General features: G+C 43.7%; 1 protein-coding gene across 1 annotated transcript; it reads right to left on the reverse strand.

The window, feature by feature from the left end:
- Positions 1 to 1,634: 1,634 nt before the first annotated feature.
- Positions 1,635 to 17,640, reverse strand: synpo (synaptopodin). The gene is made up of 4 exons (XM_085421676.1): positions 17,526 to 17,640; positions 12,742 to 13,950; positions 6,688 to 8,756; positions 1,635 to 4,808 (listed from the first exon to the last, which is right to left on the reverse strand). Exons 2-4 carry the CDS (start codon positions 12,908 to 12,910, stop codon positions 3,537 to 3,539), a joined length of 3,510 nt encoding a protein of 1,169 aa, XP_085277802.1. The 5' UTR covers positions 12,911 to 13,950; positions 17,526 to 17,640; the 3' UTR covers positions 1,635 to 3,536.
- Positions 17,641 to 18,858: the final 1,218 nt, after the last annotated feature.

Below are 18,858 nucleotides of genomic sequence, written 5' to 3' on the forward strand. Positions count from 1 at the left end.
TGAAACGTGATCAAATGAAAAAGGAAGTGAACAATCTGTTCTGAACAACTTTGCCTCATTTGAACTTCTGTCTGGAGTCCTACAGATGGCAGTCTATGATCCTGCGATAAATGCATTTCCTTTTCACCTCTGGGTGCTCCACTCTGGGGCATGCCAACCTTCTAACTATTGCCAGAAATGTGTATTATGTTGTACTGACAGTAAACACAGCATAAAACTGTAAAACCAAACAGTATTAGCCTGCATTAGCTATTAGCTACATGTAATATTTTCATCCGGTACTCTACTTTTTCTCAATATGGCATAAACCCGCACCTAATAACAAGACAAAGACATATTATGAAATTACAAATACACTGTCCACATTGTCATATAATTTTAAAGGAGCAGCTGTTAAAGGGCCTTAATGTTGTAGTGATACATTTAATAGTACATTTATTGGCTGATAAAGTTTTATTGATTATAGAATAAAAACACTAACTTAACATTGTAAATGCGGATATGTTACTACTTATCTTCCGTGACCAGCTTCACATTTTATTTAGATACATCATAGCTAGGGAAATGTTATGCCACTGATGAACAATGGCTGTAAGGTCAGTTTCTTGATCATTAATATGTAAATTGTCATGACCATTGATCAATGTACCATTCACAGAGAGTTGGGAAATGGCTGCAATCATGAAAGATGTACCCTTAGGCCCCTTTCTTGATCTAGCTCTTTCCCTTTTCACATAAATGGAATCCTTGACTACCCGTTCAAACCAGCGTTCCTTCCTGTCCAGGATGTGAGCATTCTCTTCATTGAAAAAGTTGGCACTGGCCCGTAGGTGTGAATAGACTGCAGAGTCCTGGCCTGACGACGTAGCTCTTCTGTGTAGTGCCATCCGCTTAGCCAGAGGTTTTTTGATTTCCCCGATGTAAAAATCGTGGCAATCCTCCTGGATCTTAACAGCGTTACTCTGTGCCAGGGGACCGGATTCTTGGGGTGGACCAATTTTGAGGCAGTGTGTTTCGGGATTTAAAAGCGACAGAGGGGGGGTGTTGAGAAAAAATGCATCTCAACTGTTCTGACACATAAGGGATCACTTATGCCGAGAGCATCCTTTAAATTTGCTCAAGGCCTTCTTGATGTGATGTTTTTCTGCTTCCCTGGCTGCTGTACCTGTGGGGATGGTGTTCGTCATGTGTTGTAGCGTCCGGATGTCACCCAGTTTGTGTTCCAGTGGTTGATGATGCGTAGGTTTACAGTACACATCAACTTTTAAATATCCCCATTACTCATGGAAATCTCACAGTCTTTAGACTCAAGTTCACATCAAGTTCGCCAGTTCTGTAAACTTGTTGTGTTGGTCCACCGAGTTTATGTGATCAGTGAATTGTGTTATGTCCTGAGATTTGATTTTCACCCAGGTGTCATCCACATACCTGAACCAATGACTTGGTGGTGTTCCAGGGTAGAATAACGGGCCCTCTTTTTTCAATTATATTCCTCATTAGGGTGATGGTTTTATAAAAGACAATAGCAAAGACAAACTGAAAATATTTAATCTAGTGTGGCATTTTTTTTATTCTGCATAAAATCATTCAAAGATCATACAGTTATGCAGCATGGGTTATAAAATGCAGGCATGCAATCAGCCCCCCCCCCCCCCCCAAAGCACTCCAAAAAAAACCTGCTTTCAAATTCAAAACTATAACAATTCTTGTTAAAGTCTGAGAACTTCTGCAGTCCACCTAGTGGTGACCCAGGTTGAACTCAAGCCGTGACAGTGATAGGCCTAATCCTGCTGAAGGAGCCGGGTCACTGTGTAGCAGGAGTCCCCGTCACTCAAAAGACAAACAGGGTAAATATTTAGAAATGTGCTGATGCTTTTGGCCTGAGTGTCAGGGAATGAAGGAATGATCTGTTGTGCTAGCAAACGACTTGAGAAGGTGGTGTAATATGGCTCCACACTTGAAACATAACATCGTTCTGGCAGCAGTTATGTTTGCGGCTAAGTGCCACCATCATCATGTCAGCATATTGCATTCTCCAGCTGTGGGCTTTTATTTTTTTACAGTATAGAAGTGTTTGAAGGTAACATTTTGAGTGACACTTCTCAAAGCAATCAAGTTTTTGAACAACCCCTTCTTAGCTGATGAAATGGAATGAAAAGAAGTGCAAATCAAGTATGAAGAGAAACAATAAAAATGAACGAGAACATACATTTGATTTTTTATATGCATTTCAAATACATACTGGTCCTCCAATCATCTTCTGACAATCACTTTACAACGTACAACATTCTTCAAAATCTTTTCTCCCTCCTCTCCATAAAAGCACACACTTGTGTGACATCCACTTTTACTTCTGAACTCCTCTCGAACAGGCTCTCAGTGAAATATATAAATTTTAATCCATTCCTTGTCTCAAACCTTAATCAACCGTTTTTCTGTCGACAACAGCAAAAGAAACAAAAAATACAACAATTTTGACATCTTTCTTGGAACTCGGAAACAGTGTTTGATTGAACAGTTGTATCAATGCCCTGTCTTACCTCCACATAAGTCTCTGTATTTAACATTCCCTTTTTTTCTGTCATTCTTCGTCAGTCTGTCTATAAAGCTTACATTCATTTCAGCAAATCAGAGCAACATCTATACGCTTTGCTAAACTCATTATTGCACTGTGATATTTATGCATTTTACTTACTTTGCAGTGGTTACAGCTGGTAATAAATGAGTGTGTGCTACCTAAATACTGCTGTGTTTTTGTACTATGAGAATGCCTCATCCAAAGCAGTTTAAACTCACTTGAGGGGTATATTTACATGTTACTCATTTTCTTCAACATTTTTAGGTCTCAACCCCAATTTTCTACTTGCATCATAACAATAGTTCATTAATGATGTTTAAAACTGATACTTTTTCTTCAAACGCTTTTCAAACACAGTATCGACAGTGAAGATTCTGTATGTTTGTTGTGAAAGTATAATATGTATTGAAAAATCTTTGGTTATTTTGAGTCTTTTGCACTTTTTTTGGCATGTAAGAAGCATACAAGCCACAGCAACTGTGTTGTGTAAAAAGCTTGTTCTTGTCAGGCCATACTACGAATGTGAGCCATATGAAATACTATAAACTACCTCGATACAACATAATACTAATAATGGATACTTTATTGATCCCCATGGGGAAATTACTTGTTTTTCTCTGCATTTGACCCATTCACTCAGTGAAGCAGTGGGCAGCCCACTAAGCAGGCGCCCGGGGAGCAGTGTGTAGGGACGGTACCTTGCTCAGGGGTACCTCAGGGTAGCCGTTAAGTGGATTCGAACTGCCGACCTTCCGATCATGGGGCGACCACTTTACCTACTGAGCTATCCCTGCCCCAACATATACCATTATAGGATTTGCAATCAAAGTTACTTATGTAGTACTTATCTAACATTAGTCTGATGAAATGTCTCTAGAAACTCAGTTACTTGGTGATCTACTTCCACAAAACTCTATGAAATCAGAAACTGTGCTTTTGCCGACACTCAATAACGCCCTCACAGGTCAGTGGAGATGGTACTTCGTTTCACCCTCAGGCTGCCGCCCCAGCCGCGGGGACAAGTGTTGTAGGAGTGGAGGCCGGGCGAGCGGAGGCCTGAGTCTTCGGATTCAACAGATGCGTCGGAGTCGGTCAGGGAGCGAGTGTTGTAGAGACGCACAGGAGAACAGATTCTCTGAGTTGGAGTTGGGGGAGGGCTGGTGAAAGTAGGGGACTGTGCCCCCAGTGACCGTGACTGGAAGAGGTTGACGGGTGGTTTCTGACCGTCGTAGCTCAGTGATGAGATGGGAAGACTGTGACCACTTAGTGCACCAGGAGAAGGGCTGTTTTTACGTTTGGCTGCATTGATGATATTTTTGGCCAGCAGGCGATGGTTGGCTTTAGAGTCCAAGTTGTTAACTGTGGGAGACATGCAGCGACTGTCTTTGGTCAAGGAAACAGGAGAGGTGACGGAGGATGTGTAAAGAGGTTTAGTGGTAGAGAGAGAGAAACTGGTTTGAAAGTGTGAAGGAGACTGAGAACGTGAGCCCCATGGAGGAGACACAGGAGATGTGACTGTAGATGGCTGGGATGGTCTGGATGTGGAAACTAAGAAGCTAGAGGACTGGACCTTTTGGCTTACTAATGGTGATTGGCATCTTGATCCCCAAGGAGGGGTGGATACATTTGTTTTGGAAGGTCTGGACGTAGGAACTGAGGAGCTAGTGTAAGGCTGGGTATTCACCACTGGGGATTGGCATCTAGATCCCCAGGGAGGTGTGTGTGGTGAAGTCGCTGTAGATGATTGGGGAGGTTTAGATGTAGAAAATGAGAAACCAGTGGAGGGCTTGTTGTTCTGGGTCGTTGGGGATTGGCACCTTACACCCCAAGGAGGAGAAAGGGGAGAAGGAGATGTAGAAGTTTGGGAAGCAGGAATTGGGGAAATGATAGCGGACTGGCTGACCACTGGGGACTGACATCTTGAACCCCAAGGAGGAGAGCGTGGAAAGGTGGCTGTAGATGTTTGTGAGGGTCTGGATGTGGAAGTGGAGGTAACTGTAGAAAACAGGATATTCTGAGTGCTCATAGGCGATTGGCATCTTGAATTATTACGAAACGATACAGGGGACGTGACTGAACGGATGGAGCTTGTGAGGGGTGGTGGGCTTGTTTGGAGGCTAGAAGTCCAGCTTCCAGTAGCTGGGCCGCCCGGGTTGCCTGTGAGGTTACGTGTCCTGGTCGGTGTAGATGTCTCACTGGGAACTTCAGCAGGAGTGGACTCCTTTGGTGTCTGTTGGATCAGGACAAGTGTTTCTTTAATCTCTTAGAAATATGTATTCAAAAACACAGTATATTAAATACACAAAAAGTTAGGCTATAGTATTGTTAAGCATGTGGATAAGTAAATGAATCTAAAAGGTTTTTAATTAAACTGTGTCAGGATGTGTTGTTCGGAGAGTCTGTTCAGATGAAACTTCACACAATACACCCAGAAGATCAACTAGGTAAACTTAATAAGTGAACCTGTGATGATAAAACTGTGCCCAGCCTGTGCCTCAGCAGCATTCAGGTTATGTTTGTGCACTCCCTCCATCTGTATGTGTTTATCCAGCCTCCCCTGGCTACCAGCCCACACAGGCCCTGTCTTAAGTGTCTCTCTCGGGTTACTGTCATCTGGCTTTCACGTAGAGGATAACCTTTGCAGAGATATGTAGTTACCTGACAGAAGCAAGGCTCGCATCCATCTCATGTCTATTCTAATTAGGGAATACTCCCACTCAGTATGATATTATGATGAAACTAACCTGCTAGGATCACCTTCCCGAGAAGTTATGGTCTCATAAGACGAATGTTAATGGTCATATTTCAAATGTTCGAGGCTACTTTGAAAGAAAATAAGGCCTAGGTCAGGAGTCATAGCATTTGTCTAAATTTCTGACCCCCTCAAGGCCAGCCAGGGCAGAGTTCAGGCCTTAACATGAACACGCATAACTCAAATTGTTATGGGGGAAAAAAACATCTTGTAATGGAAATCTTCAGTTTTTTTCCCCAGAACTTTAAATGTCACACGCTGTGTAACAAAACAGATCTGCCCCCCCCTGCCGCAAGCTATCTGTGTACTTCAAGGAGGTATAAATTTTATTAGTGTGTTTCCAGTGATTCCTTAAAAGGCAAAAGAGTGAAAGTGACAAACAATTAACATTGGAAAAAGCCAGTGAAGTCAGGAAATGAGGAAAAAAAAGTCAGAATGGAATCCGTGTAGAGGGTTAGCATAAAGCTTTAATCAGAGGAAGAAAAGGTTCAGTCGTACATAAAACAATTGGATAGAACAGACGGAAAAGAGCAGCGAATCAAGGTTTGTGAAATGAAACAGACACAGTCCCTGTGCTCTGAAACAACAGCGTTTGATGACGGAACTACTGCTTCAAGTCATGAAAAACAAAAATATGTATATAGCAGGCAGATTTGAAACACCAAAGAATTCAGGCACACACCATATAGTTAAGTAGAGCATGCTGAAAAGCAGAGTAAATTAGCATGAAGGCATAACGATAGAAAAGTAGTTCTCTTGCTGCAACTTTCATGTCAGTGAACAGCATTAAATTGCAAATCGTAGATCATAAAGCAGATGCTAGACCATCTGTTAAAGTGCTTTGTGAAGCAGCATCACCCGAGTGCCCAGTGGAAAAAAGTGTGAGGCTGTTTCTCATCATATTTTAAAATGTGCTGAAAATGGACGTTCTTGAGTGCTGATGTGCTTCGCGGCTTTGGGAATGGCAGTTGATTTTCATTACGCTGAGGCACATTTTACATTTTCGAAGGATAATTACCAGTCTTTGGGTTTTTTTACTGACAAAAAAGACAAATAATATGCACTGAACAGAAGATAAGACACAGATAGCCATGGCTAAAACTGTTAATCTGTCAGTAGTTTGATGAAGATGTTACATAGTGTCTAAGAGACACATAAATTCTCTATAATGTGTGGGATTATAGTAATAAGAAGCACAAGAAAAAGAAGAAGGCACACGTTAAACAGGCAGTGTAATGAATCGTAAGTTTTAGCCCTATCAAAATCACTTCTGCAATCATGTGTTTAGTATCTAAAAAAAACCAAACATTTTCTTTCAACACATTTTCTAAAAACGGTACAAAGAGGGTCTCCACACCTGCGGTGCAATCCCTGCCTTTTTGGCAGAAAATGTGGGCCTTGGTGCCTGTACTGATGACCGGGGAGAGGACACCCTGTCTGGAGAAAAAGCAGACATCGGAGAGCTGATCCTCGGATGACCAGATGTCGGATTTGAAGGATAATCTGGTCCTCCTGTAGGGCTGAGAGGTATTTGATGAGACATGCACTGGGCACTGAAGTTAAAGGGAGGATTGTTAGGGAGTGAAGTCTGTCTGGAGAAAGTTGGAGTGGCGAGCTGGTTCCTGGCCTGTGGTGCTCCTTTGGGTAGGGTACTGATGGGGTCCTTGACTGGGTTAATGATGAAGAGAGAAGAGTTAAGCTGGTATGGCCGGTGCCTCGACAGATCCATCTCTATCTTGGAGCAACCATTTTCCAAAGGCGGCGGCTCTGGAACTGGTTCTGGTGGTGGAGGTTTTTTCATTGGTTTCTGCTTGACTGCTTGTTGCGCCTTGAGATTTTGTGAAAGTTGAGCACACATGTCAGAGTTTTTAGCAATAGCTTTGACCCTACCAGGCATGTTTGATGGGTAAACCCAAGATGGTGGCAGAGACATTGTAGGAGAAGGAGATCTAATTTGGCCTGCGTTCTGATTCTCAACCACATATTTTTCCATCCTGGACTGACGCTTAGCAAACAGTTGAGCACCTTTTCCGGACACATTTGTAAGCGACTGCTCCGGTTGGTGCTCTGCCCTCGGTCGGGTCCTTGAGCTCTTGAGACAAGAGGCCCATTCTGGAGCTCTTGCTCCCTCTGTCCTGTCCTCTTCCTTGGCGAGGAAGTTGGAGGCTTCTGCACCCAGAGCCAGTAACTCTTCTTCAGATCCTGGCTCAGGGACAGATTTGTGTCCATGCTTCTTTCTTTCATCCGCCCCTTGCACTAGAGAAAGTAGCTCAGGGTTTGGAGCGACCACCGGTTTCTCTTTGAATGTGAACATTGACTTTTTATTTGCCCTCCTGGCAGCACCCTCCTCAAGTATTCCTGTTTTGATTGGTGTTGTCATCTCCCTCTCCCCTGATGGCTTAGGAACAAAAGTGGAGGGTTTCGGGGCTGTGGGGGGGCCATAATGGGGCAATTGTGAATACTGGGAAGCAGAGAAATGGGATGGTGGAGGAGAAGAAGGAGATATGACAGGAGACATTGGAGGTGGACTGGAGTAGTAAGTCTGTGGGGGCTGGTTTTTAAAAGCAGGTAGAGGTGGTGTGGGATATGACGGAGGCGGAGGGGGAGGTGAGGCCACCACAGGCTGGGGGACAGTAAAATCAGGGAGAGGAGGTGTCGAGTAGGAAGGAGGAGGGGGGATGTCCATGACAGGCCTGACGGTCTCCGGAGACTGCACCGTGGGCGGAGAAAAGAAAGGTCTGGCAGTTCTATTGATGAAGGAGCTTGCCTGCTTAGATGTGGGCACAGACACCTTCTCAGGACCAGAGGCGCCATGACAGCCATTAGGAAGCTTTCCAGCAGGATCTGGCCCTGTTTGCCTCCCATTTATCTCTGCTTCTCCTTCAGCATGTACTGACACTATCACATCAGTGGTTTTACTCCCTGGCGGAGTCTCACGCTCGGCCTCATCCTCTAGATCCTCGTGAAATTGATGTCGTGCCTCTTCCTCTTGCTCCTCCTTGACAGGGAGGAAGTGTCTCTCTTGTACAACACGGTCATCAGTGTCTTCTTCTTTGTGGAAATCCTTAGCCGGCTCATCCATGATATCGCCCACTGAGCGTACTCTTGCAGGTGTCGAGAAGACCGACTTGTCAGCGGTCGTGTTCTTTAAGTTTAGGTCTCTGTCCTTTTCCTCACTGCTCCTCTCTGCCCATGTCAGTTTGTTGGATGGGGGGTTTGTTTTCACATTCTCAGCTCTGTCCTCCTCTGACCTTTCTCCACAGCTCTCAAGTGTGAAGGCGTTGACTCTCTGCTTACGCCGATTAAAGAGCTGAACACCCCTGGACTTGGAGTTGGAAGGGACGGTGAGCTGAGCAGCAATGATCTGACTCTTGACGCGAGCCTCCTTTAGCTCCTTCTCTGACAAACTGGCACTCCTGGTCAGATCTAAAGTGAAACACACAGGAGAAAAGACAAGAAAGGAAGTTCAGCTAAAAGAAAAAGACAGAGGAGTTTTGCCTTCTTGTCTATATTAAATAATAAAAGGAGTAAGACCTCTGTAGACTTGGCAACGTGCTGCTATTCAGAGACAACTCCCTAGCATGTAATTAAAGTTTGCCAAACTGTTTTCATGTACAAATAGAAAGAACCAGAAAGGGCGATTTTTAACAAGTGTGGGATAGAAATATTCTCTTTAAAACCCACATAACTGTTTTGGCACCATGTGGTTTTGATTGCCTTTTTTTTTCCTTTTTTTTTTTTATTATTTCAGAGTACTTTTGATTTCAACCAATCTAGCAAGGGGAAAAAAGACCTTGTGGACATTTGACTCAGCAGACCAGAGCTGTAGGCAATGAGCCAGGAGACGTAGGCGGAGAAGCATTTGAAATAAACATGTCAACAGCTGCTTTACTAAAGTTAATAAAAATTAAAACAAACAACAACAAAAAAAGATCAAGGTCAATGTCGAAAGCTGCAAAATAGGGAAATTACAGCGAGTCGGTGTCTTACCTTGATTTCATAGGTTTGCTGATTACTGGAATTATAAAATAAATGATAGTTTGTTTTCTGAGCTTGAGAGCTCCCTTTTAGGCGGCAGAGCTATTTCCTTCTGCAGTAGTCCCTCCCTGAGCATTCCTCCACCACTGAGAAAACTCCCTGCCTGTGCTTCCAGCATGTCTTTGGTTTCTCTCTGTACTTAATTTGTGCAGAAATGCAGCTCAAACCCTTAATAGACCATTTTTACAATCTAAAACTAGCCCATTTTTTCACTGCCTTCTATAAACATACTATACAATTAAGTGTTCCCATTTAAAGTATAGTGAACACATCACTCTTCAAAGTCCACGAGAGGAAAATCAAAGCTGCATCTTTTGCCTTTTTTAGCTCCATAAAAACCTGCAGTCAGAGTCTCTTTGTCGTTATGGTGACACATCTGGTAGATTATTCACTGAAAGCATGTTACTCTGATGGAAGATATTTAAAATCCCTGCAGGACGTTTCTCAGACAGCTAGCTCAGCCATGACTGGTTTTTTTTTTTTTCATTTATTAAGGTGATGAATCCAGACAGCTACATTATTTGATGTAATCATGTGCCAATCATAATAATTACGCATAAATCAGTCACTTGTAAAGCTGTCCTATAGAACTGAGTCGGCATGCAGTTTTCCCTGGCACAGAGTGTAAAGCCAACACGATCATTCCCCCCAGTAAAAAGGAATAATATGCATCTGTCACTGATTTGACAGACTAAATCTGGCCCTCAGTAATTGAATCAGCTCCTTGTGAGGTATCCTAGAGCTTTTTTTACTTAAACTTAGCTAAAGTTCAAGAGCATACGTGTGCCATCCACTCTTTATTATTTTTTTCATGAACCATGCACCCTGGACCTGCTGTAATAACAAGCAGCGTGTTAACAAAGTTATCCTCTGTGATGATAACAATGATGACGGCGGTTATGTCTGCAAAAAAAATGGATAAGTATAGACTATATTAAATCATGCACCTGACACCAACATGATCTATCCCCCATATTAGATATTTGTTCCAGTATAACAAGGATAAACACATTACCACACCTTAGACAAGCAGTCCTCTCATAACTACACAGAAATGAGCCTACCTATCTCACAGGTACTTTATGTAGACTCGCTGCCTTTTATCATTGTCGTCACTGTAAGCAGTAGCACCACCAGGGGTCCCAGTGACCATTTTTATGAGCTATTTGCTGTTTATAATTCACGCTACCTGAATATACCAGAGCAGAGAGGCTTGAAATGAAGTGTCCTCGCTATAAACATCTACCTTGAGTGGGAGCCAGCTCTGTTATCAAGTAACATTTCAGGAGCAAATCCCAAGCGGTACCTTTTATTTAATTCGAATTTTGATTTTAATTAGCGTTAAATTCTCAAGTTTTTAAGCTAATCTTATGGAAAATTCCAACAACAAAATAAGCTGCAGTTATTTTGCATAAAATGTATATTTTAATCAACAACAAATACATAAAATGCTCAGGTTAGGCTCAAAAGTACAGATTGCATGATTACACACAAATCTCAGTGATCTTTACCTTTTTAGTTATAAGGAGAAATAACTTTAAGCTTATGAGCCAGCGTCTTCTACAGAAACACTGCCAATAGTAAGTCATATTTCTTCATAAAACAGACAAGCACAAGCTGCTTCAACGTGTTAACATATTCTCACATTTCTTGAGTTTTCTGAAAGCCTGCTTCTCTTGCTGGATCCACTCTAGTGTCTAATCCCTTACCTTTTTCAAGTGAAAACTCAGGGCTCCGCTGTTTTGTAGTACTTCCACAAGAGTTTTCAATTTAATAACTGCGCTTGATAGCTTCACACCCCCTTTCTGGAGCGAGGTGGGATCGGATTTCTTTTTCCCTGCAGTCCAGCACACAGACAGGCAGGCAGGCAGGCAGGGGAGGAAAGGAAGGGAAGAAGGGGGGAAAGGCGGGGAGGGCGTGTAGCTGGAGGCTGTGCTGTCTGTCACTCAGCCTCCAGTGTTGTTTTACTTTTTCAGATCTGTGCCATCGCACTTCCACTTCCACATCCACTTCCCTAATTATATATATATATTTGTATAAAAAAAACTGGGACGTGACTGCTTGACAAATCTGGGTCTTTCATTTTAGAAAGCTTTACAGAGGCTGCACTTTATTTTGAAAGTTCAGGAGATGGGTGCAATCAGCGATAAGTAGTCAGCAGCTTATCTCTGTCTAATGTCCTCTGTCCTTGCTGCCCTCAGTGCACGTCTCACACTCCAACTAAGTGTCTGCCCTCTTTGAACCCTAAGGCCTCCAACCTGCAGGAGTGGGATAGGAATTTCCTGTCCAACATTAGAGTCAAAACTCAGCGCTCAACAGCGATGCAAGAGCCCCTACATCATATTGCCTACCCTTCTTTACTCCTCCACCTCCAACTTTCTCTACCTCTGCCCTCTGCCCCATCACCTCATCCCAGCACGGGTGAGATCAGACAGGAAAGCTCCCCCCGCCCTCACGGCAGCGGGATTTAAGTCAGGGAGGCCAACCCTGCTTTTGTGTATCAAAGGTCAGATTACCCTGTCGGATGTTATCTTTCTCCGGGTGATGGCTGTGGGGTAGGCATGGATGACAGCACCAGCCCCTGCGGGTGATGCGTGAAGCGGTATGGAAAGACGAGGATTAACAGAGGTCCTGAGATCCTACCAGACTGAATGTGACCTAAACTCTCAGCAGATTCCCCTGGGAGGAATAAAGAAATCCAGTTCAGAGGTGGAAACCATGCTCTCCTGCTCATAGCGTTACTGTTTCATGTGTTAGGAAAGATCCCACCGGAGCAGTTGTCCACTTTCTCCGCCGCCTTTTTGTTGTTCTAGTGATCTCTGTTTCATTTGAGGAAACTAGTGAGTAATGAGTGATAGGAAGGGTATTGGAAGCCCACAGGCTATAGATCCATATCAGGAACAATTATTTGAAGGCTGGAAACCTTTCTTAATGCACAATGCCTTTTTACTCACTTTGAATAGTGCATCTGAAAAACTTGTCACCACCAGTAGTCATGTTTTCTGTGTCTTTTCATGGATTCAACATTTCTATTTTAAAACAGGTTTTTTGAAGTTAAGTTGGCAACTGTAGAGGTAAAAAGCAGAGGGGCATTTCCAAACAACGTCTCCCACAAGTTAGCCTGTTATTGCTGTGGCCAGGTTGTATATTAAGACAGTCCTTTAGCAGTGAGGCATGCTTGCATTGGCACAGCTGCTACGAGAACCTGTATTTTTATGACACGGAAACAGATGTCTCAGAGACCAGTTCATTGTGTCAAGTTGCTCTGATGAGTCCAGACTCAGAAACAAACCACTGAATGTGCATTTAGAGTTACATTTTCTTGTAAGAAGTCCAAATAAGGAGAGAAAATAGCAAATAAACAAGCACTTACTTGTTTTCCGGCTCATGTGTTCTTTGTTGAATCCTGTCTTCTCCCATGACGCATTGTAGTCTGTCCCACGGGTCTGCACGTCTTGAGTTAACTGGAGAGGTTTTCTCAAGCCCCCCGGGCTCCAGCTCACCCCTCTCCTGATAGACGTATGTCCCTTCTCCATCTCCATCGCCGTCTGTCGCAGCAGGAACAAGCCCTCAACGCGGGAGGGAGAAACGCTAGTGCTTTGTCCCGCTCGGCTCAGCCTCCTCTCCCGATAGGATGAAGCAACTGGTGAAAGATGAAGTTTTACTCCTTACTGGCAAACAGTGAATTAGCTGAAAGAAAACACCCACGCAGAAGATGAGTGAAAGGTAGTAGCTCAGTTTTCCCAGTTTCTGTTTCCGGTCACGGCTCCCCTTTCAGCAATAATTCTTCCAAATGTTGTCCTGCAGACAGCCGAAATTTGACGGAAGAAGCGTGTTCTTTCTTTGGTCTTCATGAAGTATTATCCTGCATCTAATGGGACCTCCCAGGAGGGTCAGCTTCGATGAGCATTGGAAGAGCTCCCATGGATAAATGCCACGAAAATTGCACAAGATTGTTGTGCTGTGTTAAAATTCTGGCACGAAGGGCTGAGAAAGAGTCCAAGCTTCTCTACTCACATCTCACTAATACTCCTTTTTTTTTCTTTCCCAGATGTTGCTCTTCCTTCTCTTCTATTTTAGTCACAAAAACAAGTTTTTCGCCTGCACCCCAATCTTCAACTCGCAGATGACTTTTCTTTTGGAGAAAAGGGATCTGCCCTTTATCTCACAGATCATAACTCTTGAGTGGCTCGCAGGGAAGCTGTGTATATGAGCGGCTTCCTGCTTTTGGGTGCGTGTGAGGAATAGCATTTCATACTGGAAAGGTCACTGCAGAGGCTGGTTTGTATTCAGTGTTCAAAAGCATTCAATTAGGGCTGCTTTCACCTGGTGTCCCGTGTTATTTCTCAGGCATTAAAGCCAGACACGGTCTCTGAAAGTAAAATGATCGATTTCATTCTTCTGCTTTTGAGGAAAGCCATATGTGAGAATGAAGATTCCTATTTCATGCGGCGGATGGTCTGACTTCCACTGAAACACATCAATGGGCTGCAGCTAAGACTTCAACAGTTCCACCAGTTTGGCTGATTGTTGGATTACAGATCGCTGCTCTGCTCTGTGTTCGCTGTATGCCCAGAAGCGCCTGCAAGAAAAAGGAGAATATGCAGTTATGTCAAAGGTCAAATCTATTTTAGGTCAAATAAAAACTGTATGATGCATCTAACCAGTGTTGTCTTTTTTAAATAATTTCACTGCTTCGTACACGATTTCAGGAAGGCCATCTGATATTTAAAGACTTTTTAATGACGTGGTCTGAAGAACATCATTTACCTAACTCTTCTGATGAAAGTTTAGTTAGTTTACTCTCAAAAATAAAAGCATCAAACTCAACTTATCTCAGTTTGTAAGACGGCAGGAGTCAGAGATAAAGATCAGGCTTCTCACTTTGAAGTGCAGTCACACTAATGGTGCAAAGTCGGAAACGAGAGGCGCCTTTTAAAAAAACAAAAGAGTCTGATAAACTCTGTTGTCTCCCATGAAGGGAGGAAGGCTGCAGTCCATTCAGGTTTGAGTGTTTGGGATCTACTGTGTATTAAACCTGTCAGACACAACTTATCCCTGCCTCAGGGTCTGCGATGCGATAGAGCACACTGAGAAAGTGAATGTGGACTTAAGCTTTCCATTCAGTGTGAAGTAAAGAGAGAAACAAAGACATGAATATCTTGCAGTGACATTAAGTGGGCACACATCCTCCTTCACTCTGACCCTGTAGAGTATTTCTTTAGCTCAGCAGTGTCATGTTCCTCCTTCAAAGCCAACAGGAGCCACTGGCAACATTTGTAACGGTAAACCACTGTTTGCACATCTCCTTGTCCTTGATCGGACTTGCCTCACCTCGAAGCTGATTGGGGTTTCATTTTTGCTTGTGAGTCACTGCTCATGAGTGGGAGGCTTGTTCAAAAACTACACACACACACACACACACACATTTCACACTTATTATTTTTAAATGCCTTTTCTGAGATTACTGAGAAGCAAAGCAATGCTGCTTTCTCGAGGTGTCTAAGCACCGTAAACTTGTTTGGATCGTTTGAAGGCTGTGTTTTTGTTTCGTAAAATAACAACTGAGTCATGAAAATTCATAGCAGGGCTGCACATTAGTCCCTGGACACAATCAGCCCAAACAAAACCCTGCCCCACCTCCCTGCTGTAAAAAAAAAACAACCCAGCAACAATCCTAGCTTACTGGCATGATCGTGTCAAGTGACATGAAGGCTGGTATTGTTTAGACACTCTGACAATCGCTCTTTGATTCCTCCAGATGTGCGATCTGTGCTTGGATCACTCAGAAAGCGACACTGTCTCTTCAGATTAGCTTTCACCGTGTCACTTTCCTGCAGTGGTTTTCTGATATTTTTCTTCACTCGCAGTTGTCTTTGTTTCCTGTCTCCACAGAGAACATAGGTGAACACGTGTGGAGGACATGTCCCAACACCCCTGGTTTAAACATGGGTTGATTGCCAACTTTGATCCAGTCTGCAAATATTTATTAAGTGACAGACAAGGAACAGATGTAAGAACTCTACATGAGCAGAGGCTCTGGCTCAGGAAACAAAACACCAGCATATGGACTTTTGAAATCTGCATCTGTCCCAATCCTTTCTTTATCTCTTTTTCTTTCTACTTTTTATTCATCGCGGCTTGTTAATACGCAGCTTGACGTTGTATTTCTCCCAAACAAACCTGTGATATCTATCCCACTCTGGCGATTATGTGCTTGCCATACGTAATAGTCTGATATCTCTTCCACCACCACCACCACCTGGTCTCCAATTACCTTAAAGTTCAAAAAGTATTTCGCAGTGCCCACCTGTCCCGCTTGGCTTCCACCCCTGCACAATATTCCTATGCCACCCATCTGCCTCCGTGATCAGGAATCAGGGATCTAATTTACAGTTTGGCCCCGCAGGCTGCTTTAATGTGTAATCACAGAGTTCCTGTCCATCGCCAGCTCATGATGGATTCATACCAGACAGCAAATCTATCCCTCTGCCCTCTGCGGCGTGTCTCACATAGTGACAGCGCACAAAAGAAATTGCTTTTGGCACCCTTACAAAACCTTAATCACTCATTTGTCCTTCATGGCTGTTGTCTTGTGTGTTTATTACGCATCTGCATCAGTAGTCAGCTTGTAGAATGCGTGTCATCCACCTAATAGCTCACAAAGCGCGTGTAGTTTCACCCCAGTAACGGCATCTGCACATCATCAGTTGCTCGGGGCGCACATGAGCGGATGTCAGGTGAGCGCGCATTCCACCTACTCTGTGACTTGAAGTGTATCATTTACCCAGCTTATAATGAGGCATCGGGTCAGAGCATTGACTTGAACTGCAAGCCTTTATGACTGAATCCCTGAGGGGAAGATCTGCCGTGTGTCTGCTATCGTCTGTCTTTTGCTGGGATGTTTTACAGTTAGCAAAAATAAATAAATAAATAATTTAACAGTAAAGGCTAAAGGCTTTAGCGGGGCCTCTGTCTCTCTCAGTCACTCTCTCTTGCTTAAACAAAGAGCTATTCAAGGGCCCTCGCAGCACTACAAAATAATTTGGGCTAGTGCTCCAAAATGGGCATTCCTGCTTCATAATTCCTCAAGAGGCTGTGATAGTTAACATGCCGCAGCTTGTGCAAGCTGATGACAGACATCTAAAACATTGCAAAGAGTCGTCCCCAATGAAACGAACAAATGTCTCTCTCTGTTTGCCATTGCCGAGAGTGCGATCATAAATCATGCAGTGGGAAGACCTTGTAATAAAGCGTCTGCTTCGCGCGCAGCTCATCCTGCTCTCGTTGTCACAGGTGGGGAACTTCAAGAGGTGAAAATAAATACTTGAAGTAGGTGTGTGTCATCCAGTGCCAAAAGGGAGGCACCTCCTTGAAACAATCAGTCATAATCTGAAAAACTGTTAGACATCAAAGGCAGCGGGCACAAACACTTTTTAAAAATGTAAAGTTGCAAGCAGGAAACTACTGGCTTTCTGTTCGCACTGAGACATTTGACAAAGTAGGTTTCTGCTGTTTCAAAGCATCTCCCATTACAGCAAAAATAAAGGAGGTGTAGTTTGCTAATCTGTGTAACACACTGTAACATATAGCAGAACAAAGCCTCCTGTTGCTCCCCCGTAAAGCAGTTAATGGGCCTCACCTGTTGTGTTAACAGGAAGCAATTACTTATATATGCGTAAGTCAATACAGTCTCCAGTCAGGACTTTAATTGGATACACCCTCTAATGTTACACAGTGAAGTTCAAGTCTATAACATGGCCACAGAGCGGGCTCCACACAGTCAGGACAATAGGCTTGGATATCAGTGACCACAGTGCTAATGTAGCCAGCCAACACCCCCACCCCAACAACCCCTGCAAGCCTACAGCCTTCGCCAAGGGAAAAAGCAGCAGCCACAGATGTTTGTCATCTACTCAAACAAAGACTTTCAGAGTTTCCCTCCTCTTCTGCCCCAGTTCGTCGCATTCCCCGGACTCTCTCTCCTCTTTCCCCAAGCAAAGATAGTGTCTTCTTACCCCATAAAGATAAACTTAATAGGCTGCAAGTGACAAAGTTTGGTGCAAGCGAAGATAAAATTCCATGATTCATTAAAGCAACCCCCCCACACCCCCTCCCTTTTCTTCTTTTTTTTTGTTGGTTAGGTTTGCTGCTCACCTGTGCTCCGGTGCGTCTGGCTGTTTGAGGCGGCGAGGGTGTGTACTGGCCCTTTTCAGTTCCTACGAGTGTGCGAGCACACCTCCCCTTTTTACCTCTTCTCTCCCACTCCCTCTCTCTCTCTCTCGCTCAGTCGAAGCAGACGAAGGATGGGGTGGGGTGGGGTGGGGGTGGGGGGGTCAGTTGGAACACAGAAGGCTCTTTGTCTGGGATTTTTTCATATGGTTTCCTTCAAGCTTGCATACTGAACGAGCACATTATGCCATAATATATTTTCATATTCAACGCAGGGATGTTGAGGGACCAGTAGGCCCCCGCTCTGTTCTCTCCCCACTTCTTTGTTTCATTCTTGACCCATTTCCAAACCGTGCACACCCGGGCAGAAAAAAAAATCCAAAGAAAGAGTGAAAAGTATGCAGGAAAAATGCCAGGCTGGGTTTTCCTCTAAACTCCAAGAATTTCTCGATGCACTTCTTACATGTCTCCAAATATTAAAAGTCAAGGGAACAGATTTCTGTTTGAGATATGCAAACATAAAGACTCCACAGAGCTTCTTACCTCAGACGTCCAGATTCCTCACAATAGTAACTTTACATTCATATTTGATGTACAGCACACGACATTTGGCCTTTTCCTCTGGGATGTTAATCTTAAGATTATGGACGTGCACTCCATATCGCCAAAGATTTACATACTCGAAGGATCCCTCAAGTACCATAAAATGTCAGTAACATCTGGTAAGTGTCTGAGCCTTAAAATGATTAGATCTGTAGATTTATAGAAGAACGCTATAAAGCTGCGTGAACACGTTTCACCTTCTACTTCAAAATCCTTTGTGCAGAGACCTGAAAGCCTTCAGCGAGATGAGGACTGACTGCGGGCACTGGATTTTTGGATACACAATGGAGCCTGCTTGGCTAGGTCATATGCTTGAAAAATGGATCTTGAACTGCTGCCAGGCTTTAGGAATAACATCTTAATCACCTTTCAGCCACAGGACAAGCTAACCTTATTTAATGGTGCACTTATTCTGATTGTGGTTCACCACTCTTTCAAAGAGCAGGTCACCCAAAGTTTAGCAAAAGGCACGTCTCTACATCTCAAATCGGGCTTGTGATCATGGGCGTGTTTTTCAAATGCACAGATTCAGCATCTTTTGTAATCCCGAAGGTGTGGTTTGCTGGTGATTTTGGTGCGACATGTCTGGACTTTCAGCACTTCTCGTCACCTGCTGGATTGTCCTGTCAGTCCATCTCCTCGAGGCTGGGAAACGCCTTTCCTTCTGCTCCCAACCTCTATTCTTTTATATCTTTTCCCTCTCTTTCCCTCACAT

The sequence above is a fragment of the Rhamphochromis longiceps genome, linkage group LG2, assembly GCF_057381845.1.
Source record: "Rhamphochromis longiceps isolate RC_006_pf linkage group LG2, R_longiceps_female_GT1.1, whole genome shotgun sequence".
NCBI lineage: Eukaryota > Metazoa > Chordata > Actinopteri > Cichliformes > Cichlidae > Rhamphochromis > Rhamphochromis longiceps.